At 46.8% G+C, this 25,842-nt stretch overlaps 2 protein-coding genes across 3 annotated transcripts in view; one reads left to right on the top strand and one right to left on the bottom strand.

The window, feature by feature from the left end:
- KCTD10 (potassium channel tetramerization domain containing 10) overlaps positions 1-14,674 on the top strand; it is a 28,750-nt gene extending 14,076 nt beyond the window's left edge. Inside the window, exons 3-7 of one of the 2 annotated variants that reach the window (XM_003279652.4) lie at positions 2,452-2,621; positions 5,180-5,266; positions 5,576-5,628; positions 6,971-7,166; positions 11,495-14,674. In XM_003279652.4, coding sequence (XP_003279700.1) covers positions 2,452-2,621; positions 5,180-5,266; positions 5,576-5,628; positions 6,971-7,166; positions 11,495-11,719 — 731 coding nt within the window. In that variant the 3' untranslated portion in view covers positions 11,720-14,674. Of the gene's footprint in view, positions 1-2,451; positions 2,622-5,176; positions 5,267-5,575; positions 5,629-6,970; positions 7,167-11,494 lie in introns of both variants that reach the window. The other variant, XM_012509988.2, reaches the window with a different exon arrangement.
- A 286-nt stretch (positions 14,675-14,960) lies between these two features.
- The window catches only part of MYO1H (myosin IH), a 59,044-nt gene continuing 48,162 nt past the window's right edge, over positions 14,961-25,842 (bottom strand). The window contains exons 22-31 of the mRNA XM_030821337.1: positions 24,653-24,737; positions 23,459-23,618; positions 22,426-22,509; positions 21,545-21,638; positions 20,690-20,745; positions 19,680-19,815; positions 19,043-19,113; positions 18,797-18,894; positions 17,711-17,810; positions 14,961-16,180 (exon numbers count right to left, since the gene is read on the bottom strand). Coding sequence (XP_030677197.1) covers positions 16,157-16,180; positions 17,711-17,810; positions 18,797-18,894; positions 19,043-19,113; positions 19,680-19,815; positions 20,690-20,745; positions 21,545-21,638; positions 22,426-22,509; positions 23,459-23,618; positions 24,653-24,737 — 908 coding nt within the window. The 3' untranslated portion in view covers positions 14,961-16,156. The remainder of the gene's footprint in view (positions 16,181-17,710; positions 17,811-18,796; positions 18,895-19,042; positions 19,114-19,679; positions 19,816-20,689; positions 20,746-21,544; positions 21,639-22,425; positions 22,510-23,458; positions 23,619-24,652; positions 24,738-25,842) is intronic.

Below are 25,842 nucleotides of genomic sequence, written 5' to 3'. Positions count from 1 at the left end.
AGTGTCACGGTCTGCCTGTTCGTTTATGGGAACTCTGGGCTGTCACTTGGATAATTGATTTCAGGGCCCTGGGTCTTCCCAAGCAGCTGAGTTCTGCAGACATCAAAGGCAGAACGTGGAAGGTTCCTTTCCTGCACAGCTGAGTTGAATTCTATTTATCTTTTCAATTCTGGTGAAAGGAGTTTTCCTATGAGTGCCTTACTTTTTCTTTGTGGTCTAGTCCTGCCGCCTCTGCTTGGGAATGGCACTGAACCTCTCTGAGCCTCTGTTTTATCTGTGGAAAATACAATGGAATGAGCTCCCCTCAAAAAAGAACTGGTGGAAAGGTAATACAGTCTTTCCCTGCCTTGTCAGCCTTCTGAGAAAAAATTACTTGGTGTAGGGTAGCACAGAGGCCTCAAGCTGGTAGCCTGCAGGCCCAGTTCAACTGCAGATGTGTTTTGTTTGCCTTGTGGTAGGTTGATGACAGTTTTGTTTTGTTTTAATTGGTTTACCATCCTTTAAAAATCAGGGAATTCACAGAAAAATCTGGGTTTCTGGCATTGCATGGAACATGAGAGCTCACAGCTCTTGGGCCCACATTCCTGCCTGGCCACTCTTGGCTGGAGTGGGAAGAGCCTGCCCCTCTTGGGGGCAGGGCAGATGCTGTCCTGTCAGCCCCAGCCTCAGCCCCACCCAGCTGCACTCATTTATGCCGCTTACTGGCCCCTGAGGCATCTGAGTTGCATAAGATATTAATTGCATATTTTGTTGTCTCAGATGTAGAAAGAAGTGGGGTGGGATCACATTTAGAGGTCACTGTCAGGGTGATGTGATTTACCATGCCTGGAAAGGCCTCTTTCTTCCCTGAAACCAGGAGTTGACTCAGGGCTACACATTTGTATTGCATTTTCCCTCACTTGGGTTATTCTTCCCACCTACTCAGGAAATTGGAACAGTGTGGAAGTAGGAAGTGGAAGCCGCTGGAGGGTGGAGACCGTTCCTTTAACAAAAGGCCCAGAAACTTTAGGCTGAGCTGTTTCATCAGGGGAACCTGGAAACGGCCCTGTTATCAAACTTTCCTGGCAATTGATGCAAAGAATACCAAACTATGCCCTGAAACCATGAGGGGGCACTTGGCAGGGACTGGACTTGCCAGGTAAGGGGTAGGGGAAAGTGGGCAGACTTATGACTCTGGATTGTGAAAAAGATGCGTTTGCTGCTCTCTACTTTTGCTGGCCTCTGCCACTGATCCAAGGCCCAGGATCAGTAGGGCCCAGTCTGAGGAGGACGTGGAACAGGGCACAGCATTGTTAGGAGTGGAAATGTTGGCCCTTCTCCCAAAGTGGGGAGGAAGGTGGGAGCATAAAGTGACTGATTCCTACTGAAGCCTCCTCACGGCCCTGTGCACTGGCATTTTCCACCTGTAATGCGTGGCAGGAGCCGTGGGGACGCCTCTTGCCTGAGGTCGCCCTGCTTGTCAGAAGGCCTCGACTTCACCCTCTCATCTGTCTGGCTTCTTTTTAGAGCTTCACATTTGCTGTTGGGAGATATTTGGTCTTTGCTCCATTCTTGCCTTCCTTTTTGGTACCTCCTCCTCCTAGGCTCCAGTCCTGTCTTCTACAAATACCACTCCCAGAAACACTGCATTTCAGGAGAGGAGTTTTGAAAACTCTCAGGATCTCTGGTGGAGGAATGTCAGCTCAGTGACAAAATTAGAAAGGACATTGAGCAGCAGAGTAGGGAGTCTTCCTGGCCCCACCCCCAAGAATGTTTCGTGGTGCCTGGATTTGGTCAGCTTTGGGACCTTTTTCCATATCCAATAAAAGCTGGTTCTGTCTCCCTGTGTTTACCGAGCTGCCTGAGGGTGGGGTCTGTCTTGGTGATTCACTAGCCACTAAGTGCTTGTTGCAGGAAATTATGGGATAGGACTTCCTGTGTTGGTGCTGGTCAGTGTCTAGGGCTCAGCCTTGGAAGTCAGAGGTCACAGTCTGCGAGGGTGAGACTTGTGCATTCTTAGAAATGGCTCTGTTAATGTGACATTTTGAAGGAAGCTTTGTAGAAAGAGGAAGTAGATATTTTTTACCCAGAAGTCTTTCTTCTGTCCTTGGGATGTGGCCATTTGGGCCTGTTTTACCCAGGTGTGGTACGTGAGGCCCCTCTTGGATGTCCTTGTCTAAGGGATATTTGAGGTTACTTCAGAAGTGTACTTTTGGGCCTCAAGAGTCGGGATGTCTAACAGAGCCTCAGTCCAGGGTCACCTGGGGTTGTGGTTGTGTCTGGCCAACAGGGCCTGGAGGCTGTGGGGGCCTCCTCAGCCCTTAGTGGGCAGGTAGGCAGGTGAGGCTGCCACTGTCCAGGCAGTCCCACTCTGCTGGGAGGTAGAGGGAGCCAAGAGACACCCCAGCTCTGCTCAGGGCCTCCCACGAGAGGAGGGCCCGTGTAACCAGCCCCTGCCTCCTCCCTCTACAGGCTGGATCCTCATTGACCGCTGTGGGAAGCACTTTGGTACGATACTCAACTACCTTCGAGACGGGGCGGTGCCTTTACCCGAGAGCCGCCGGGAGATCGAGGAGCTGCTAGCAGAAGCCAAGTACTACCTGGTCCAAGGCCTGGTAGAAGAGTGCCAGGCGGCCCTACAAGTAGGCATCACCCTTTCTTCCCATATGGGTGGAGAGACACCAAGCCTACCTGCCTTCTTCATTTTCCCTCTCTGCAAAATGGGGGTGGTTTCTGTCGGACTGAGATGTTGTGAGAGTTAATGAGTTTGCCTTGGAGCCCGATTCCTTCGGTCAGAGTGACACCTGAGAGGCCTCCCTGGAACAGCAGGCCACCTAACTACTGTGTCACTCCTTGCAGCCCCATGCTGTTGAATCTTCTCATATGTACATCTCAACCCTTCAGCAGCGAACCCCGCGGTGTAAAAGTTGGTCGGTGTTCGGGACCAATCTTAGGGCTTACTCTAGTCCCACAAGTCATTGTTGGGAGCTCAGCATAATCTCTACAGACAGACACCCCTCACTCCCTAGCTGGACAGAGCAGGACCACTGGGGTCAGGTCTGGTGACAGTAAAATCCCACAAAACCAAAATGCTTCTAGACATGGCCAACACCCCTTTATTTCAAACAAAGTTACAACGTGGCAGAGCATCAGAAGCATCCCTTTGGGTTGTTGTAGGAATCTGGTCTGTGTGCATGAGGCCCTTGTTTGGGCCTCCCCCACACCACATGTCTGTGCCTGGCCCCGCACCGGACCAGTACCCATAATGCTGCACACCACCTCTACTCTGAGAGTCTGAACTCACTGCAGATCTAACTGAATGTTGCAGCATTTACTTTTTTATTGTTACTACGTTGTTAAAAGTGATGTACATGCATCCTTCAAGAAGTCAAATAGTGCTGCAAGGTTAACATCAAAAACACCACCATACCCCCTCCTACTCCTTCACCCCTGCGGTAACCTCTGTGAATTCTTTCAGCAGTTTTTTCTGTTCACATTTATGTTTCCACATAATTCGCCAAGCTGCTCTTTATTGAATTCTCAGTTTTTGACATTATCTACTGGCATGACTATAGAAAACTAGAATTTAGCTCATGCACTGCCCCTACCTCCACCCCCACCAAGCTTAGGCATACTTTTCCTTCTCCCGTTCTCCCGGTACAGTTCATCACAGTTTTGGTTAAATTCAATGTTTACATCATGACGTGTAAATATGGCTGACAGTTAAGCCACAGAGTGTACAATGATTATTTTCTTTCTTCTATAACTTTAAGTTTGCCAGAGTTAGGGACTGCCTCATTGTTTTGTTCGCTTGGTTTTCTAAATATATGTTCCTACTTCAGCCCCACGTTCTCAGCGGTCTCATAGTGGTATGTTCAGACACATCAGAGGTTCTGTTTCATCTTCGTCTTGGAGACATGCCCCTGGGTCTCGTTTCTGTTAGTCTGAGGTTAGACCTCCAGGACTGACCTCCTGTTTCTTTCCTCTTAGTGTCTCTGGCTTTATCCTTTTGTTCTACTTTCTCAGAAGTTTTGTTTTTCACCTTTATCTTTTCAACCCATCGAAATTTTCATTTCTGCTATCGTCTTTCTAACTTCCAAGAGCCTTTTCTTGCTCTCTGAATGCCCTGCTTTCCACGGCGTGCTGATCTTGTTTCCTAGGAGGCCATATCTGCTCTCATCTGTCCGATGATACTGTTTGTTTTCTTTCTTCTCCCTTCATTATCTGACTCCTCCTCTTTTCCTCTCTTTGTTTTGGTTTTGCTCTCTTGTTAAAGAGGCTTTTCACATGTAATCTGATGATGCTTGGCTGTCTGTTGAAAGAATGAGACTCTGAAAGCTGTTTGTGCTTGGATGGTCCTTGTTGGCCACTGGGCTGCATTGTGAGTGATAAGGCAGACTTCTTCAGCGTGACCCCCAACTGTCAGAATCTGTAAGCCGTTTTGGGGGAAGCAGGTGGTGTTCCTGAAGAGGAATCCTCTTCTCTCCTGCCTGATGGGTCTAGGCCTGGCCGGCTGCCTTTGGGGATCTGGAAGGGGAAGGAGCTGGGGTTGCTCATCACTTGGTGTGATGTTCACTTCTCCCCGTTTTCAGAATCGCAGCTCAGCCCTGTCCTCTACTGTGCAAACCACTGCAGGAAGGTGGCCCTTTCTTCTGCCTGCATGGGGATGGAGATGGATTTGGGGATCTTCCTGGTACTTCCACCCACTGGTTTCAGCTTTCCCCTTCTCCTTGGTTAACGCTCACCTGTGACCTTTCTACCCTCAAATTTTTGACTTTTTTTTTTTTTTCTGGTCTACTGACCTCACTTCTCCCATTCCTTTTCCCCTTATGGGTTTATACTTTTTTTTAATTCCTGTTCAGTCATCGTAGTGGGGTTTTAGGAGCTTTTGATGAAAACATGTTTCAGCTGCCACGTCGAGGGTTTATTTTTGAGTGGCTTCCTGGGCTGTGGAAAATGTGTCATCATTGTTAGTACTTACTCAGCATCCTGGCCCATCACGGTCATAGCCAAAGAGCAGACTTACTGGGAAATTCAACTCCCTGTCTTCCCCCATCTAGTTCATTGGTGGTGAGAATCCTCCTCTCTTCCCAGCCATGACTGCCCCATCTCCCCTCGCCAGAGCCTGTCCAGCAGGTCAACTTTAAAAATGCAGTGCTAGGCAGGCCTCCTAGGCTGAAAGCATGTTTTGTTCCAGCAGAATAAAGATACTTATGAGCCTTTCTGCAAGGTCCCTGTGATCACCTCATCCAAGGAAGAACAAAAACTTATAGCGACTTCAAATAAGGTATGTTGGAGGCACCCTTGTGGAATTTCTTTTGCTACCAGAAATGATGGAGGTTCTTCTGAATAACTTTTGAAATAAAAACATGTGTAATTGCCTGAGTGAGGCCTGAGAGTGGGTTCACAGTGGGAAGCTACAGGTCATCTTTTGTGCCCCTGCTATTGGGTCATGTGGTCCCCCTCTCCAGCCAGCAAGCTATGCTTGTCTGCCTCTTTTGCTGCAGGGCAGAGCCCCAGCCCTATGGGAAGCCAGTAGTTCATCGCATCTGCCTGCCAAGTAACTCTCTTCTTCTTCTTTTAAAACAACCCACAGCCAGCCGTGAAGTTGCTCTACAACAGAAGTAACAACAAATACTCATATACCAGGTAAGGCGTCAGCCAGGAAAGACAGCTCCATTTACTAGGAAAACCTCTACTCACACCAGGCAGGCCCAGCTCTTCTTCGTACCTTCAAATGAGGATGACCCCTCTGTACCTCTCTGCCTGGATAGATAAGTAGACAGATGGATACAAGGGTATAACTCTGAGCTATAATTCACACATGTCATAAAAGTCATCTTTCTAGAGTGTTACAGTTATTATTATATTCAGAATATGTGGTTTTTATTATATTCACAATATGTGGTTTTTATATATTCACAAGTTGTGAGGCCATCACCACTATCTAATTTTAGAACTTTTTCACCGCCTGAAAAGAAACCCTCTATTCGTTAGCAGTCACTCCCCATTTTCCTTCAACCATTGCCTCCCCAACCCCACAGCCCTAGGTAACCACTAATCTGTTTTCTGTCTTGATGAATTTGCCTGTTCTGGACATTTTTATATGAATAGAATTGCATAATATGTGGCCTTTTGTGACCAGATTCCTTCACTCAGCATAATGAGATTACCTAAGAGGTTTTCAAGGTTTATCCATGTTGTAGCATGAATCAATACTTCATTCCTTTTTATGGCAGAGTAATATTCCACAGTGTGGACCACATTTTCTTTACCCATTCATCAGTTGATGGACATTTGGGTTGTTTACACTTTTTGGCTATTGTGTGTAATGCTGTTAGGAACATTCATGCAAAGTCTTTGTGTGGACTTATGTTTTCATTTCTCTAGGAGCAGAATTGCTGGGTCATGTGGTAATTCTAGGTTTAATCATTCGAGGACCTGCTAAACTGTTTTCTAAAGTGGCTGCACCATTTTACATTCCCACCAGCAATATATGCAGGTTTCTAGAATGTCATTTGGCCCTTGAAAACATGTGGCTCTAACTCAGGAACTTGAGGGATGCAGGGAGGATTTAATGAGGTTACTCAAGATCTTTAAAAAGACCTAGGATATAGAGTCTCTCTTGGGCAGTGCCATTCTGCTCCTCTTGGGGATCGGTGAGGCGCTGTCCTCCACCTGGTGCCTGTGCCCAGAGGCTGTCACTCAAGCACGATGGTTAGCAGCACTCAGGCTTAGGGGCCAGGGCTGTCTTTTGGGGGGCGTGTCTGCCATTTATTAGGTTCAGTCTTGAGCAATTACCTAATTTCTCTGATCCTCACCTTCCTTCTTGAGCGATGGAGATTGGAGTGCCTTTGTCATGGGATTATTGTGAGGTTGAAATGAGGTAGTGGAGAAAGTGGGCTCAGTAGGGCCCTGCGTGTAGAAGGGCCCAGCAAATGATGGCAGTTTTTACCAGCTTGTGGTCACTGTATCAAATGCTCTTTTGCAGCAATTCTGACGACAATATGTTGAAAAACATTGAACTGTTTGATAAGCTGTCTCTGCGCTTTAACGGAAGGGTACTGTTCATAAAGGATGTCATTGGGGATGAAATCTGCTGCTGGTCCTTTTACGGTCAGGGCCGGAAGATTGCTGAAGTCTGTTGTACCTCCATCGTCTATGCCACTGAGAAGAAACAGACCAAGGTAAGAGCCTCGAGAAGGCAGTTTGGAGTGGCTGTTCTGAAACATACACCTGTAGAACTTCCTTTCACTTGAGCCCAATACAGAGGGAAATGCTTTTAAAATGCTTTGCTTGCCTCGTGACTGCTCATCCTTAAAATATTTATCTTTTAGGCCCTGCAAGGAGCCAAATGTAGGGTCCATCTGGCATTCCTTTAGCTCTCTCCCTTGCTGGCTTCCTTCCAAGCACGCTTGACTCCCTGACTGGGCTGGACTCTGGGGATGTGTTTTTATATCATCCTCTGCAAACCAGTAGGCTTGACCTGTCCTTCGACTTCTCCCACCGTGCCGTTCCACAAAGCTGGATTGCTCTGCACAGTGCTGCTAGAGATCTGGCCCCCACTTAAGTGAATTTGCCTGCCCTTTTGGGGCTCTACAATTGGGTTTTCTGTCTTTTTAAACTTTTAATTCACACTATACACTCTGTCATTTCTTTAACCTGTCTAAGGGAAATCTGGCTATCCAGTGACACGCAGCAGGTCTGCTGTGGGCTGACGGTCATGCCTCTTGTCACCCTTGCACAGGAGTCTCAAGAGCCTGAGCCTGTAGGTTACCTACCCAGGTTACTATTGTCCCTGCAGCTTTTGGGGCACACAGTTCTGCATGATTCTGTAGCTGACCTTGAACAAAAAGCAAATGAGAAGAAATCACATCACAAAGTAGAAACCAGAGTCTCTTTTTTTTAAACTTATTATAGAAAATTGAAGCCATACACAGAATTATAGGGCGGTGATCTCCCCTGTGCCATCATGCCATGTCAAGGGCCATCAGCTCGGGCACTCTCACTCAGTCTGTATCCACTCCTCCTCCCCAGCACTCACAGGATGAATTTGACAACATATTTTATTCCTAAGCATTCAAAATCTATCCTAAAAGAATGGATATTGTTCTTAAGGTAGCCAAGAAGGGCTAAACACTGAGGTTCTTTTTGCTTTCAAAGATCCCGGGGGCAGGGAGTGAACCAGAATCATCTGCCTCTCTCTCCACGCTGGCAAGACATCATGCCCCTGTTCTCCTGTGAACTGTTTTTTTTTTTTTTTAAGGCTGTGAATTCTTCCTGTAATTAGACCCCCATTCTGTCATGGTTTGATTTTTTTAAAATATACCTGGGCTGCCTCTGCCCTTGGGTAGTAAGAGGAGAGTCACCATATTGATTAAGCTTTAAAAGATTAAGACTTCTCATTTTTAGAGCTTAATAAGGAACAAGGGGATTTAAAGACCACGTGGTCTGATCCCAACTGTTTCTAGATTAGCAGACAGGTTTAGGAGTGGTGTGTTCTTGTGTTTGTAAAGCTGGTTAGTGGCAGAGCCAGGATGGGAAGCCAAGGGCCTCTTTCTTTTCTCTTTTTGTTTTGAGAGAGTGTTGCTCTGTCACCCAGGCTTGAGTACAGTGATGCAATCATAGCTCAATGCAGCCTTGAACTCCTGGGCTCAAGTGTCCTCCTGCCTCAGCCTCCTGAGTAGCTGGGTCCACAAGTGCATGCTACCACACCTGGCTCATTTTACTTATTTTTGTAGGGACTGGGTTTCACTATGTTGCCCTGGCTGGTCTCGACCTCCTGGCCTCAAGTGATCCTTCCACCTTGGCCTCCCAAAGTGTTGGGATTACAGGCATGAGCCACTGCACCCAGCCCGTATCACTCGACTCTCCTCTCTCATCTGCACTCTGTTATTGAGCCCTGCTGGTAAGTTGTGTTTTTGTTTGGGGGTGTTGATTATTGTATTTGTCAGTTCTCAAGTGCTCATTTGGTTTTTCCATCTCCTTGCTGAGACTCCCTATGTTTCCATTTGCTCTAAGAGCACTGGCCCTTACTTACTGGAACATGTTAATAATAGCTGCTGCCAGGTCTTTGTCAGGTAATTCCAAAACCTTGTGTCATCTTGGCACTAGCATCTGTGAGTTATTTCCCACAGGAGTTGAGAATTTCTTGGTTCTTGTGTATTGAGATATTTTGATTGTATCCTAAACATTTTGAATATTGTTAAAGGACTCCAGGCCTTGTTTAAATCCTAGGGAGAACATTGATGTTTTTGTTTTAGCAGGCAATTGACCCAGTTGGGCTCAGGCTGCAAGCTCTAACCAGCCTTCTGTAGTTTGCAGTTGGGGTGACAGTTTGGTTTTCAAAGCCTTCAAATCTGTCCCAGCTGTGTGCCACGCTGTGGCCCATCTGTCCTGGGCAGTATCTCTTGCAGCATTCAGTTCTTTCAGTCTGCGTATGCGGTTTAGGGGCAGATCTTGCAGCTGGGTGTGGGTCTAGGAGTTCATATACAACTTCACAGGCTGCTTTCTCAAGCTCCTCTTCTCCGCAGTTCTCTAAGCTTCCCTGGAGTCCCCTTTTCTGATCAGCCAGCCAGAAAGCTGGGGGTTTAGTTATTCCCCCTTTGCCACCCACTTTCTGTGACCATACCTATATTTTGGGCCCAGGAGCATGAAGATAGAAAAAGCAACCAGATTCACCCAATCCTGCTGAGACCACAGCTCTTCTCATCAGAAAACAAGGTTTCTTCCCTCAGAGTTTTGACTCCTGCAGTCTCTGGTTGCTGCCACGGGAATGCTCAGGTCTGGGTGCAAGAAAATAAAGAAAAGGACTGAGCATGGTGGCTCACACCTGTAATCCCACACTTTGGGAGGCCAAAGCAGAAGGATTGCTTGAGTCCAGGAGTTCAAGACCAGCCTGGGCAACATAGCAACACCTCTGCCTCTACCAAAAATTAAAAAAAAATAGCTGGGCATGGTGGTGCGTGCCTGTAGTCTAAACTACTTGCGAGGCTGAGGTGGGAGAATCATTTAAGCCCAGTAGTTCAAGACCAGCCTGGGCAACATAGCAACACACTCATCTCTACAAAAAAATTTTAAAAGTTAGTTGGGCATGGTGATGCATGCCTATAGTCTCAACTACTTGGGGAGGCTAAGGTGGGAGAATCATTTGAGCCTAGGAGTTCAAGGCTGCAGTGAGCTATGATTGTGCCACTGCACTCCAGCCTGGGTGACAGAGCAACACTCTCTCTCAAAACAAAAAAGAGAAAAGAAAGAGGCCCTTGGCCTCCCATCCTGGCTCTGCCACTAACCAGCTTCACAAACATAAGAACACGCCACTCCTGAACCTGGTCTGTGAATCAAGAAACAGGATCAGACCACGTGGTCTCTAAATCCCCTTGCTCCTTATTAAGCTCTAAAAATGAGAAGCCTTAAAATTTTAAAGCTTAATTAGCCAGATCCCATATCTTAAAAAAAAAAAAAAAAAAAAAAAAAAAAAGGAAAGAAAACCAGGATTTCCTCCCAGCCCCTCTGCGTGTTAGACTCTGTTGGCCTCCCTGGCCACTAGAGACCTTCTGGAGGTCTTCTGTCCTGGTGCCATTTCAGGGTTTCAGGCTGCATCAGTGCTGGCAGCAGCAAACAGTAAACTCACTGGTGGGCATTACTTCAAATTCTGTTGTTTCCCCCATCCACCTGCCATGATTTACTTCTGAGGCCACAGTTAGCTGCTGTGTGCATCCCATCCTGGCTTTGTAGTGTCAGTGAGGAAGACGGGGTAGAGTGTGCCTGCTCCATTTTTCCCAGAACCGGAACCTCTGAATTCCACCCTGAAAGTGGAGTCTAATCTGATCAAATGTGTGGGACCTGCTTATGTGGCCCTCCTCCTGTTCATCACACCTTAACCCTGAAGGGCAATGAGCAAACACAATGATTTGCCAAGCAGGAGGGCTCATGTCCATTTCGTGGGAGTCCCCAGCTGGACCCTGTACAAAAAACTGCTTTAGAGACTGCTTTAAGGTGTGGAAGGACTTGTGTGCAAGGTTGCAGCTCTGTTAGGAGAAGCATATTAGCACTGACCTAAATGTCCATCCAAGTATGGTTAATTGCATTGTTGTATTTATAATTCCTTGATACAGAATGATCTCTAGGTTAAGTTAGGGACAAGAGGAAGACATGTACAACTCTGTGTGGTGGGCCACCTTGTTTGTTTTTTGAAGTGTGTGAATAAATATGTGTATTACACATATTTACATGCACAGAATCTTTGAGAGGGTAAAATGATGAGAAACTGTACCTTTAAGAAGGGATACTAGGGGCAGGGAGACCTGTTTCTCTGCATCCCCTTGATTTTCTGTGCATTTAGCGCCACATATAAGTGTTGCCATTGAAAATATCAGTTTATTTAAAAATAATACTGGTGGCCTTCAGCGGAATCCCAGGGGCCTGATTTAGCCTGGTGGCCCTGTATAAAGTCCAGGTGTTGGCAGAGGGGGTGGGCCGTAACTTACCTGCCCTGTGTATTGTGGGAGTACAGGTGGAGTTTCCCGAAGCCCGGATTTATGAGGAGACCCTGAACATTTTGCTGTATGAGGCCCAGGATGGCCGGGGACCTGACAATGCGCTCCTGGAGGCCACAGGCGGGGCGGCAGGGCGCTCTCACCACCTGGATGAGGACGAGGAGCGGGAGCGGGAGCGGATCGAGCGCGTGCGGAGGATCCACATCAAGCGCCCCGACGACCGGGCCCATCTCCACCAGTGAGCAGGCAAGAGACCGAGCCGCCCTCCTCACACTGCCCCCACTCCCTGCCATGCTACACCCAGATCCTGTGCAGGCTGCCGGGCCCCTTCTGCTTCCCTTGGAGCCTGGAGATAGTTTTGTAACAAGCCAGATGATTATTTTGGTATTGCTTGACAAGGCAAATTGATTGTCTTGACCCAGGCATGTGACCCCTGTTGTTGAACAAGCTGTGTCTAAGATCTCTACTTTTCATGAGAATCTGAGACTCTTTGGAGCCAGGCTTTCTCGGTTCTCAGAGGAAAAGTATGAATGAGTGTGAAGTGTATGTGAGAACTTTTGTTTGCAGTTATTTATTTTTGTGGGTGTCGACTTCCTATATGGGCTTTTTGGGTGACACTCCCTTAAGGGTTCAGTTTGACAATTCTGAGAGTTGTTCTGCAGTTGGAGACCACCAGAGGTATCTGAGCTCCCTGCTTCCTATTTCATAATCCTCCAGCCCCAGCAGGTCCACTCCTGGTTCCTGTGTGTTTGGCCCGGGCACAATCCCCACTGCTTTGCTAGAAGTGCTTTCTGCCATGTGGCTTTGGGCCTAGAGCTTGTTGATAATTGCAGCTTGTGGCAGTGGAAATGTGGCTGAATGAGCGTCTAAATCGTTGAGACCAGTGCAACTTTGGGTGCAAGGCTTTGTTTAGGGAGCAAGCCTTTTGCCACCTTGGGCTGGTCTTTGGCTTGGTGCCCACTGGGACCCCACATGTCTGCGTAGGAGCAGAACTTTCCATGGCAGTAAGTGTCCAGCTCTGTTTCTGGTTCTTTCCCCAACTCCAGCCCCTTCCAGTTGTTCTCCTGGTTGACCCGACTCCACTCCAGGAAGGCCATCTGACCCTGTGACAGGCATAGCTCATAAACTACCCCTCCCTGGGATCCCAGTCCTCTTCAGCCTCCTTCCCCATGAAGCTGGGCTAACTTTCTAAGTCAGTTTGCTTAGAAATTCAGTGTGGCCCATACCCTTTGTCCTCCCAGCCTGGCATCCAGGCAGGGACACCCTCACACCACCAGCCCCAGGGAGCTTCCCTGCTGTAAACACAGACCCCCTTGTCTTTGCCTCTGATTTTTACACAGTGTAGAGTGGCCAGCAGTGAACAGGTTGAGGATGTGTGGGTAGATAGATACCTTTGGGTCTGGTTTGTGTCTGTGTTCATGTTTAAGGGATGTATGCGACTGTGGGTGGGGACGTGTGCTTGTGGGGCACAGGTGGCCCCTGCTGGAGCCCGGCTGGGCACAGCGCCCATGTAGGACGTGTGTTCTCAGTGACCTACCTCCCAGGCTCCTCTGCGCCTGCAAAGGAACAGGAGTGAGTCGTGACTGACAGGGGTGGTTGAGACTAGACTAGGTAGAGTAGTTACCAGGAGATGTGAATGTGCGTCAGGTGATGGATGGGTTTGTCAAGGGAATCGTTACCGTTTTATACCAAAGGTATTAACATGGGCAGCCTTTGACACATGTATTCCAAAAAGCGAGTTTATATTTTCAAACGGTTTTTACAGCTTAGACTTTGTACGTACTGCCCTGCCTGTGACAGTTGTATGCCTTCATTTTGTATCCAACAGCAAAGTCTACAATAAAACTTTAAAGCAATCATGACTGAATGTCAAAATCGTGTATTGGGCAGATGCTTTTTAAACTTGTGTGAGAAACTTTTATATTAGGCCATTTGGATTTTATTAAGTGCTAAGGAAAGAGGGCTTACAAAATAATGTTTCATAAATATTTTATACTGTTTAAGTGTTAAACACCAACCCTGCCTTTTGGGTTGAGCTTTTTTAGAAAGTCGAAGTGAATGTTGGCCCGGAAAATGGAAACGCCATTGTATAGATTTTTTTTTTTTTTTTTTTTTTTTTGAGGCAGAGTCTTGCTCTATTGGCCAGACTGGAGTGCAGTGGCACGATCTCCACTTACCACAACTTCCGTCTCCCAGGTTCAAGCGATTCTTCCGCTTCAGCCTCCCGAGTAGCTGGGATTACAGGCACGCGTCAGCCCATGCCCGGCTAATTTTGTATTTTTAGTAGAGATGGGGTTTCACCATGTTGGCCAGGCTGGTCCCGAACTCCTGACCTTGTGATCTGCCCACCTTGGCCTCCCAAAGTGCTGGGATTACAAGCGTGAGTCACCACACCTGGCTGCATAGTTTTTTAAATGTTTGTGTGAAGAATGAGTTTGTGGAACAGTTTGATTTGCTGTGGCCTCTATGCCTAATGAGCTCGTGTTTCTGGCAGCTCTCTCTATCCTCACTTTTTCTCCAACTTTGCACTTGTAGTTTTGAGTCTTTGTCTCTGGAATATGAACAGGTTTATAAAACATTCCATGGTGAACAATTCTGTCGGCTGCATTATAGCCATGAGTAGATAGACAGCATTGGCTGGTCCAAGCTCTGTTATTGAGTATACAAGGAACTGATTTTTCTTACGTTAGCACTAAGGGCAAAAACCAGTATTATAATGTAAGCACTATCCAAGTAAAACATTGGCCCAAGATTTGGTAAAGAGTCAGATTTCATTGCAATGTAATAACTACAATTTTTTACAAATTGGAACAGCTTTGGTGTGTTGTAATCAAGGGGTTTTTTTGTTTGTTTTGTTTCAAATAAGCCATCTGATTGTGGTGACTGGGGCCCATGTCCAAGACAATTCCTGGCATATTCTGTCACTCTCCTGTGGGGCGATCACTGTGCGGGGACCCCATTCCCCAATTAAAGTGTGTCTCTGTACAACAGCGATTCAGGACCCGAGTGTGAACAACACTCAGCCTGCCCTCTGGAGCGTGTGCTGTCTTTAGGGCTCTACCCAAAGTCACTGTAACACAGTTAAGTGTGTCATTAACCTTTCTGTCTCTTTGCACCATAAAAAAATGCTCAAAGTTTTAGATGTAGCCACTGTATGGTGTGCAAACATTTGTGGACATGTAAAATAAAAGTCATAATACTTCTGTTTTCTGGGTCTTTTCAGACATGCCCGGCATAACCGGGCCCCTAAAATACGGTTTACAACAAAGGCAGGGCCCCCACGTTCTGCCTCACCCCCTTAAAGTCGCTCCAGGTAGAAGGGAAAGACGAGTCATGTTTCTGTAGTGTTTGAATTCAAACACCAGAAGGAAGTCTTGAGGTCAAAGGCTGCCTGGCTCATGAAAAAGAGTGAATCAGCTGGTGTTACCACTGATTTACTATTATGGGGCAGAGGGCTTCAGTTCACCAAACCCAATCCCTTGACACATCTGAGTTCCATTTATTTAAAGCAAAATTCAAATTTCGCAGCTTTAGAAAATTTCCTTTACTTAGTCTCAGACCATGCACAGTAAGTCCTTGATAGGTTCTTGGAAGCTGAGACTTGAAGCAAAACCATGAGGCTAATGGACGTAAACAAGAGTTAAATTCCTACAGCATGTTGCTGGGCACAAAAACATCACCCAACTTCTAAATAAAGACCAAAGCACTTCTCATATTAAACAGTGAAATAAATGAGCTACACGTATATTTAATTACATTAAAAATAAGATCATTACCTAAGTTTTGGTGAATCAGTGAGTGATGGTGGTCATAGCGGTGGCCGCATAAATCAATCACTGAATAAACGCTTGCAAAGGTGAAATTATAAGGAGCCCCTCCCCAGTCACAAGCGTGGCAGGCTCGCTACATGCTTTTGCGCTGTGGCATTTGTTGTCCATTTGTGTGCTCTTATGCTTTATATACATTTTTATTTTACAATAAAATTTGTATTCATTCGTTCTCCAACCTGCATGTTCAGGGTTGCAGATGGCCAGAACCCAATCCTAGCAGGTCAGGGCACCAGGCAGGACCCACCCTGGACAGGATGTCCTCCTCTCACGGGGCTCATGCACCCACACTTCACTCAGACTGGGACCGCATAGACACACCAGTGCACCTGACACACACACGCTGGGGACGTGGGAGGAAACCAGAGCACTCAGAAGAATCCCAGAGACAATGGGGAGAACGTACAGACTCCACCCAGACAGTGGCCCTGCCCAGGAATCGGATGTCTTATCAATGTATAATGAAATGTTATTTGAGAACTTGCTGTACACAGTATTTCATCATGTCTCAGGGCAGCTTGACTGACAGAGGTAGAGAATCTTTCCCACCCTCTGATGACACGTTGGAGTGCGCATTGAACATAGAGCCTGTCGAGGGTGTTTAGAATTACGCCTTTGGGTGACCTGGGGTCTGCTTCCAGAAGGTGACATTTTAATAAGGTGCCATGGGGCAGCTGAGAAGCTGGGATTAGGCTTTGGCCTAACGCCCCTCAGTTTCTTCAGATGTGATCTGTTAGTGCTGCGGGTCTGGTTCCTTGAAGAGGTAGCTGACTGGATCCAATCCCCACCTCCCCTGTAATTTCCTCAGTTGGAGCAAAAATGGCGATGGTAGAGGTTAGATGTCATCCTCTATCAGGACTTCCTCCGGACTGACACCTGGGAGAGAGTCACACTTCGGTTTACAGCCCTTCCCCGCTCCCTTTGCGCAAAAGGAAAGAGTTATCACCTCAACTGTCACCATTAGCAAGGTGGGTGTGGAGGGCCTGTGAGAAGCCAGCGCCACCTCCCATGAGACAAGCCAGACTTAGAAACTGGCTCATCGAGGCCTGTCAGCCTCTTCAGCCAGAACCAGTCAGGGAGGAAGATGGACTCCGTGTGACTCCAGAGGAGAGAGACACAGTCTCTGGGGTGTCACTTTTAAGACAGCGTGTAAACTAAAAAGACACCTTATAGTCCACACCCAAAATGATCCTTATTTTAACTTGTCCCCAAAGGAGTTCATTGTGTCTAGGGGCAATTATTTTATATCTACAAAATGATTTTATTTTTTTGAGACGGAGTCTCTATCGCCCAGGCTGGAGTGTAGTGGTGTGATCTCAGCTCACTGCAACCTCCGCCTCCCGCGTTCAAGCAATTCTCCTGCCTCAGCCTCCCTGAGTATCTGGGACTATAGGCATGCGCCACCATGCTCAACTAATTTTTGTATTTTTAGTAGAGACGGATTTCACCATGTTGGCCAGACTGGTCTCGAACTCCTGACCTCAGGTGATCCGCCTATCTCGCCCTCCCAAAGTGCTGGGATTATAGGCGTGAGCCACTGCGCCCGGCCTGCAAAATGACTTTATAGGTAAATCCACTTAAATTTAAATGTGTATGAGACACTCCATGTTCACAGACCATTTTTTAATTAATTTGTATTAAAATTCTTCGTATAATACAAGATACATTTTAAAGATTCAGCTCCCTCTGCTTTTAACATGTCATTTTTTAGCAAAACTGGATCAAAACAAGCTCCGTGTACTACCAGCCAGTGAGGACCACTGGGACCCTCAGCCCAGCATGGGCACAGTCCAGGAGGCAGCGTACTTGTGTGCTCAGGCTAGACTTCTCCCTAACATACCCATTGTTCCCAAACCTCTGTGCTTGTTAGATCCGTTTTATGCCAAAGGTATTAACATGGGCAGCCTTTGACACATGTATTCCAAAAAGCAACTTTATATTTTCTTACATATTTTTTACATATTTCTTACATATTTTTCTTACGTTTATATTTTCTTGCATCCTGAAGCCTAAGCCACAGCTCCAACCAATTAAGTCTCAGTATCTGGGTGGGACACAAGTGCACTGATTTCAACGTGGAGGGAAGTTATGGATAGCCACTGTAATAAGCATAAAGCCTTCATCCAGTGAAAAGTTAGACTCTACTATTTGAGAAGTGTCTTATGTCGGCTTCTGGTTCACTGACAAGGATGGTAGGCTTTTTTTCTTTTCTCATTCAGTGTTTAGATGTATATATCTCTATATCAATTTCTTGCTGTCTTACAGATGTAGAATTAGGAATAGAGGGCAGAAATGAACTATTAATAGCTTATGATTCCAGTCAATCTATAGGACTGAAATTGGTAGAACTTTAACTTATATTCTCATCTAAAACGGCTTACTTCCCTCCCAGAGACGGCCACTCACCACTGTTAATTGTCCATTTTTATTTTTATAGACTTGTTCTTCCGGTCCAGTGTCGAAAACTATTGTGCCTTCTTTTCCCGGACTAATAAAAAACTGTAAACTTAAAATACACAAAGTGACACATTACTGACATACTGTATTTTCTTCTCTCAACCTTTGGTCTGCAAAAGAAATTCACTTATTAAACTCTACTAGTTTCAAGATCAAATTCCTGTTTTATTACAGTGTTTTATTGCATATTTGCAGAAAGGAAGAATGCCGTTGCCACAGCTGGGCAACTTACATGTTTTTGTAGTTACCGTGAGATCGAGCACATTCAGTTCTTCAAAGGGCCAGTTGATGTCTATGGAACTACTTCCATATCACACTGAAACTCTGAGGGGCTGAGTATTCCCTCAGGTACAGCAACCCAAAGACAACACATTTCGAAGCACTCAACTCTCTCTCCTTATTCCACCTACAAATGTGCTCTGGTTGTTAAAACTTGGAACAGCACAGGATGAGGGAAAAGAAACAGCTCTCCAGGATATCCTGCCTTCACTGACTTCATTCTCCGAAGCCCAAGATCACAGGGATGAAGACGGAAAAAAGTTATTTATGGGAGGGGGCGAGGATGTAACACTAGAGGTTTCTCACCCCTTACTGACAGAGATGGTGCTTGATTATGTTGGAAGCAGGAGGCAAGCAGGAGTGAAAACAATATTGGCATCTTCCCTGATCTGTAATTTTTTTTTTTTTTTTTTTTTTTGAGACATTGTCTATCTCTGTTGCCCAGGCTGGAGTGCAGTGGTGCGATCTCGGCTCATTGCAACCTCCACTTCCTGGGTTCAAGGGATTCCCGTGCCTCAGGCCTCCCAAGTAGCTGGGATTACAGGCGTGCACCACCAAACCCGGCTAATCTTTGTATTCTTAGTAGAAACGGGGTTTCACCATGTTGGCCAGGCTGGTCTTGAACTCCTAGCCTCAAGTTATCTGCTCACCTCAGCCTCCCAAAGTAGTGGGATTATAGGCATGAGCCACCACCCTCGGCCTTAATAAACATTTTAGCATTGAATTACTTCCTGAGCTGAAGATGAAGCCACCTACCTTCCTTGAACAACATTGACAATGTTCTCCTTCTTAACAAGCATGACGAGTTTAGTAACTGCTTCAAACACGTGTCCACACTGCAAAACGGCATCCCCCTGGGGTGGGGAGGAGACAAGGCATAATTTCAGTATTCACAGCTTAAAGAAACAGACACTCTAATAGAGAAGTTTCATGGTGGTCAACTTAACATTTTGGCAGTGTATTGTTTCTGTCTTTTAGTAGAGACTGGTGGCTGTCAATTACCTTTTGCTTGCTGTCCTCTGGTGAAACATGAATGACTAAGATTCCATCACTCAGATTGCTAGTGGAGACACCTTAAGACAGATCCAGAGTTAGAAGCCAAGAACTGGAGAGCTTGATGGCAGTACAGAGGAAGAAGAGATACGCCCAGGGGCTGCCCAACCCCACCCTTCATTCTCCTAGCTGGGCCCAGAAGGATGAAGGGCATACTTTAGAAATCAGCCTGCTAGTGGGCTCTGATCACCGTGGAAGGAGACTATTGCCCAACCTGGGTACTTGAGTAAAGTGGTGCTATTAATATTTATGCCAGAATAAGGGGTGCAGTCCAGGCTGGGCAATGCCAGGGGAGGAGGGCAGATGGTTTTGTTTGTTTGTTTGTTTGTTTTTTTGAGCTAGAGTCTCACTTTGCCACCCAGGCTGGAGTGTGTGGCACAATCATAGCTCACTGCAGCTTCGAACTCCCAGGCCCAAGTGATCCTCCTGCTTCAGCCTTCCGAGTAGCTGAGACTACAGGTGTGCGTCACTACCCCGGGGTTTATGGGCACCCTGCACTTGTGTTTCCCATTTGGGAGCTTCATCACTGGGCTTTCCAGTAGTTGAGTCAACTCAGTGCATTGTTTTAAGATTGCCCACTTCTTACCTTTGAGAGCTGAGTACTCTATTTTCTGCTTGATTTTGGCAAGTTCCACCACGTAAGCTGCTTTCTGAGTAAGAATGAGTTGCCGCTGCCGTGCTTTGAAGCCTTTTCTGTCATATTTAATGACCGGGACACCATACTGCAAGGGGAAGGTGACTTCAATGCGGGGAGGTGGGGCAGAGTACCGAGTTTCTTGCTACTTAGACCCCGGTAAAGTGATGTCAAGCATTTAGAGAAGCTCAAACAGATTTTGCATATATGTATGTACACACGCACACATACATACACACACATATGTGTGTATATATATTTTTTTTCTGGCTCTCTGCATGGTGGGGATTTTGATCCCTAGCTCTGCCTACCTGCGTTGCCCTCTGAGGAAGTCAAGGCAGGTCTGCTCTGATGGTCAGAGATGAAAACTCTCACAGCCACAGTGTAATCCAATCCAGTCACAGTGGCTTCTATTCCCCAGGGAACCAAAAAAAAAAAAAAAAGCAGAGCAGACACTGGCACACACGATCACCAGGGCTTCACCTGCTGCTGTATGCCAGGCAGCAGCCTGAGCACCTCTCGTCCACCGACTCATTCATCCTTTCAGTAAACCCATTCTCCTCATTCACAGAAGATCAGAGGCACCAAGAGCTTAAGTGACCTGCCCAGGATCTCACAGCTGCTACGTTCAAAGCAAGTGTCAGCGCCCAGGCACTATGCCACACTGTCTCTCACCAATAAGAGGGTGTTTCATGATTAAGTTCATGGCTACACTTCATTCAATTTTGTAGGAAAGCAAACCAAGACAGTTTCTGGGGTGACGGAGGGATCATGAGAACAGCAGCCATTATCTAATCATCATTTGTTCCCCATCATCTTAGTTAATACCCAAAGCATCACAGTTGAGAGCCCCGGCTGCTCAACTGCACCCCTGCATTTAAATAGTGCGCCCTTTATGGAGAAAGTGCTCTTAGACTCGATGAGGGAATCCTGTTTGAGATTGAGGACACACATCCCCTTACCTGGATTTTCTCATGGCTAATTAGCTGAAGCACTTTCGGATTAATGTCTCCTTCATCTAGAGAGGGAACCAGAAGGCCATGAATCATCACTAAAATACCAATCCTGTGGAAAAGTCATTGGTATCTGCTAGTTGTTTTTTTTTTTTCTTTGCCCAGGGTGGAGTGCAGTGGCATGATCTCGGCTCACTGCAACCTCCGCCTCCCGGGTTCAAGCAATTCTCTGCCTCACCCTCCCGAGTAGCTGGGATTACAAGTGCCCACCACCACACCCAGCTAATTTTTGTATTTTTAGTACAGACAGGGTTTCGCCATCTTGGCCAGGCTGGTCTTGAACTCCTGACCTTGTGATCCACCCGCCTCGGCCTCCCAGTGCTGGGATTACAGGTGTGAGCCACCGCGCCCGGCGTATCTGCTAGTTTTGTTATGCATCTCTGGGCTAAGATCTCAGCTGGGGAAATAGCCATCAGGAAATGCTGCAAAGTTGAGCATCTGCTTTTGACTTATTTTATTTTTTTTGGAGACAGAGTCTCGCTCTGTCTCCCAGGCTGGAGTGCAGTGGCATGATCTCGGCTCACTGCATCCTCCGCCTCCTGGGTTCAAGCGATTCTCCTGCCTCAGCCTCCCGAGTAGTTGGGACTACAGGTGCATGCCACCACACCCTGCTAATATTTTGTATTTTAGGTGAGATGGGGTTTTGCCACGTTGGCCAGGCTGGTCTCGAACTCCTGAGCTCTGGCAATCCGCCCACCTTGGCCTCCCAAAGTGCTGAGATTACAGGCATGAGCCACCGCACCCCACCCTTTAACTCCTTTTAGAATTGGAAAGCCAAGTACCTAGGCTGGAAAACGTACTTACCTATCCGACTGTTGACAAAGGGTTGATTTAAACTTTCTGTGTAGCCATCTTTCCTTCCCCTGAAGATTTCACTTGTAACTACCTTTTGCTGCATCTGGTAATACACAATTGGAAGTATAAAAATGGTAGCCACGGGCTTCTTTGGGATAGAGGAGCTCTAGACCCATTGAGGTCACATCCTTTGCTGGATAAACTGTGGGAGCCTTGTTACCCTGGAGCACACAAGTCAGAACACCTTCCTGGCTTTGGCCAAAATGCCCTGAAAGTCAAATTGGTAGAGACTGGGTTGACATTTCTGCTCGTTCCCTTACTACCTTCCTGAAAGTGGATTTTCCAGAGTTCCCAGAGCAGTTTCTTGTAGATCAGGGATTGGGAAACCACAGCCTGCAGGCCAAACCCAGCCTGCTGTCCATGTTTGTAAGTAACGTTCTATTGGGACAGAGCCTTGCCATTCATGCACACATTGTCCATGGCTGCTTTCTCACTGTAGCAGCAGAGTTGAGTAATTCCAACAGAGAAAGGCCACAAACCCTGAAATAGTTACTCTTCTAGCCCTTTACACAAAAGACCCGCAGGTGAGCACGGTGAAAAACAGATCTCCAGCAGAAAGGGGTCTACATTCTCTGCTCCCTAGATGGATGGCAGGAGCAGTTGCGATTGTGTTCCCATGGTAACAAAGGGAGCCATGCTGATTACAGTAACAGCTGGCATTCATCCAGGGCTCTCTGCCGGTCTACCTGCAATTATCTTGAACATTTCGAGGCATGGGACTAGCATGACCCCCTGCTTATAGGTGAAATGGTGGATGAGGAGGACTGACACTCAGGACCCACTCTTACACCCACCCCCACCACCGGCCACCGCAGACATCACGTCCCTACCATCGCTTTCCGCTCAGCTGTGATCCCCCGGCAGTACTTCTGGACCAGGTTCCTCACGCACATTTTCCTGAGCAGATCTGATGCCTGTGTGGAGAACACACTTCTTTCCACTTGCCTCACTCACTCCCTGTCTGGGGCTGTGGCGATCAAAATGAAGCTTTAAAAAAACACTGCTGAATTCAGTTTGATTTCAAGCACAGTGTTAATATTTTATATTTTATAGTTACAGCAGCTAACCTGATCCTCTCCCAACTTTTTGCTGTTGCTTAGCTAATGATTCTCAAACTTGAATATGTTTATGACTCGCCTGCAGAACTGGCTATAATGAGATTCCTGGAGATTTTGACTCAGTGGGTCCAAAGTAGAGCCCGGGAATCTTACAACAGCCCTGCCTCTAAGTTCCAGATACAGAGGGTCCTCAGACCATCTCTCGAGGGGTGCTATTCTAGGAAGGCTACGTCAGGAATAGAAATGATTCAAAAGTGCTCTGTCGGCTGGGCATGGCAACTCACACCTGTAATCCCAGCACTTTGGGAGGCTGAGGCAGACAGATCACTTGAGGTCAGGAGTTCGAGACTAGCCTGGCTAACATGGCAAAACCCCATCTCTATTAAAAATACAAAAATTAGCCAGGCATGGTGGTGGGCGCCTGTAATCCCAGTTACTGCTGCTGTGAGGAAATGTAGCTGACACATGAGAATCACTTGAGCCTAGGAGGTGGAGGTTGCGGTGAGCCAAGATCGCACCACTGCACTCTAGCCTGGGTGACAGAGCAAGACTCCATCTCAAAAAAAAAAAAAAAAAAAAAAAAAAAAAAAAGTGCTGTTTAAACAACCTCCAGTGGCTTTATAATGCTACTAAGGACATCACAAATTCTGAGGAGTTCAATTTCTTGTGCAGCATCCTTGGGAAGAAGGGCTTTGCCAGGGTAGCCCTTTCAAGCCAAAGGGAGGCAGCACAAAGACATACAAGAGTTAAGATTTGTCAGTGCCCATGTTACTTACAACACTGGAAATCCCAGATTAGTCCTTACATTTTCCAAGATGCCAGGAGGCCTCAGCCAGCTCTTGTCCAGGACAGTCTTTGGAAGGTGATACCGGAGATTTAAGATGTAATTCTTCCGCACAAACACGATGAATTCCTCGTTGTCAGGACAGAGGGGTTTGTTGCGACTGATGAATCCTTTAATGAACCTAAAAAGGAAAATGTTTTCTTACTTTTCTGGACCATTTCTTCACCGAGATTTACATTCTGTTCCCCCTTCTTTGATTCAGAGGCGGCCAAAGTGGTAGAGGCTGTTGAGAGGACCACATAGGCCAGAGGCCTGGAATGTAGAGGCCACAGGCCAAATCTGCCCCACACATATGTTCGATTTCACCCACACGGGCTTTTGTTTTGTTTTGAGGAGTTTTAATTAGCTGCCAATTTAAAAAAGTTAGGAAGTAGTGCATAAAAGCCAGATTTCAAGGCTGGGCATGCTGGCTCACGCCTGTAATCCCAGCACTTTGGGAGGCTGAGGCAGGCGGATCATCTGAGGTCAAGAATTCGAGATAGCCTGACCAACATGGTGAAACCTCGTCTCTACTAAAAATACAAAAAATTTAGCCGGGTGTGGTGGTGTGTGCCTGTAATCTCAGCTACTTGGAAGGCTGAGGCAGGAGAATCTCTTGAACCCAGAAGGCGGAGGTTGCAGTGAGCCGAGATCGAACCACTGTACTCCAGCCTGGGTGACAGAGTGAGACTCCGTCTCAAACAAAAAAACAGACAACAACAACAACAAAACCCCAAAAGCCAGATTTCAGCGTTCCTTGAAAATTCAAGCCATCTGGCTACATTTCCCCACAGCAGCAGTAAACTGGAATGGGCTAGTTACTGCCCCACCTTGAGGTAGACTGAACGTTCCAGTTTGCTGCAGTCTCCACCATGCCCTGTTGTCTTATCCCAGCTCATGAGACTCACTCACTTTACCTGCCTGGCATCAGAAGGCATTTGACTTTGTGACTTTTGAGCCAGGCTAAGAGAAATTCCAAATACATTGAGTTGCGATCACCATCAAATTCAGCTCAGAGCAAAGGGATGGACCTGAATTCCTAACGGCATTCTGAAGGGAGTTTTTCCTTTCTGCACAAATCCAAAAATCACAAAGAACTCATCTACCTCCATGACCATCCCCTGCAGGGTACCAGCGTTTAGTGACCTGTCCTCTCTGTTGTCCCTGAGAACTTACTTTCTGATAATCTGCACGGCCCACTTTCTCCTTTGGATTGCCTTCCGAGCCAGGGCCCCACGCCAGTGGGCTTCCAGTTTGATGGCTGAAAGAGTTCACTGCTGGCATTAGAAGGTGAGCACAATCGTATGGAAATACAGAAGGCTTTGTCCATTCAACAAACATCTGGACGCCCACCGCAGTACTCTGTTAGCCTCAGAGATGGAAGGTCGGATGAATGTCATCAGTTCTTACCTGGGAGCACTCAGGCAACAACTGAACCAGGGGGAGACAGAACAGAGGGGGCTATGGAAGGTTTCCAGGGAAGCCCCGAAATTCCATGAGGGAGTCATTTTCCCAGGGTCTTTTTCAGCCACAGCAACGGCACTTGTGATGGTACAGATTAGTCTTACCACCATGTTTAGTATTACTGGGGTTTACTTTTAGTTGTCTACACTTAAAAATTGGGGTACACAAACTAGGGCACATAAAACTTAGGTTCCGGCTTGTTTCCCAATTTTTTTTTTTTTTTCAAGACGGAGTCTTGCTCTGTCACCCAGGCTGGGGTGCAGTGGCATGATCTTGGTTCATTGCAACCTCCACTGCCCGGGTTCAAGCGATTCTCCCACCTCAGCCTCCCGAGTAGCTGAGATTACAGGTGTGCACCACCACACCTGGCTAATTTTTGTGTGTGTTTTTAGTAGAGATGGGGTTTCACCATGTTGGGCAGGCTGATCTTGAACTCCTGACCTCAGGTGATCCGCCCGCCTCGGCCTCCCAAAGTGCTGAAATTACAGGTGTGAGCCACCATGCCCAGCCTGTTTCCCAATTTTTAAATGCTCTTCAGATTTTTTGATTTTTGAGTATTCAGATTTTTTAAATGCTTTTCTTCTAATCCTCAGAACAGCATTGTTTCTATTACAAAAACAAGCAACTTGAATCAACCCAAACGTCCATCAACAGAACAGCTAAGTTGTGGCATACTCATAGCTCAGGGGCTGGCCCACTACAGCCTGCCACTTGTTTATGTAAATAAAGTTTTATTTCAACACGGCCCTGCCCATTCATTTACATATTATCTAAAGCTACTTTCCTGCTACCATGGCAGACTTGAGTAGCTGTGACCGAGACCATAAGACTCCCAAGTCTAAAATACTTGCTATAGTGCTGGCCTCTGCTACAGTGGAATACTATGTAACTAGGAGCAAATG

Source organism: Nomascus leucogenys, chromosome 10, assembly GCF_006542625.1.
Source record: "Nomascus leucogenys isolate Asia chromosome 10, Asia_NLE_v1, whole genome shotgun sequence".
Taxonomy (NCBI): Eukaryota; Metazoa; Chordata; class Mammalia; order Primates; family Hylobatidae; genus Nomascus; species Nomascus leucogenys.
This window is presented reverse-complemented; position numbering and strand designations above follow the sequence as displayed.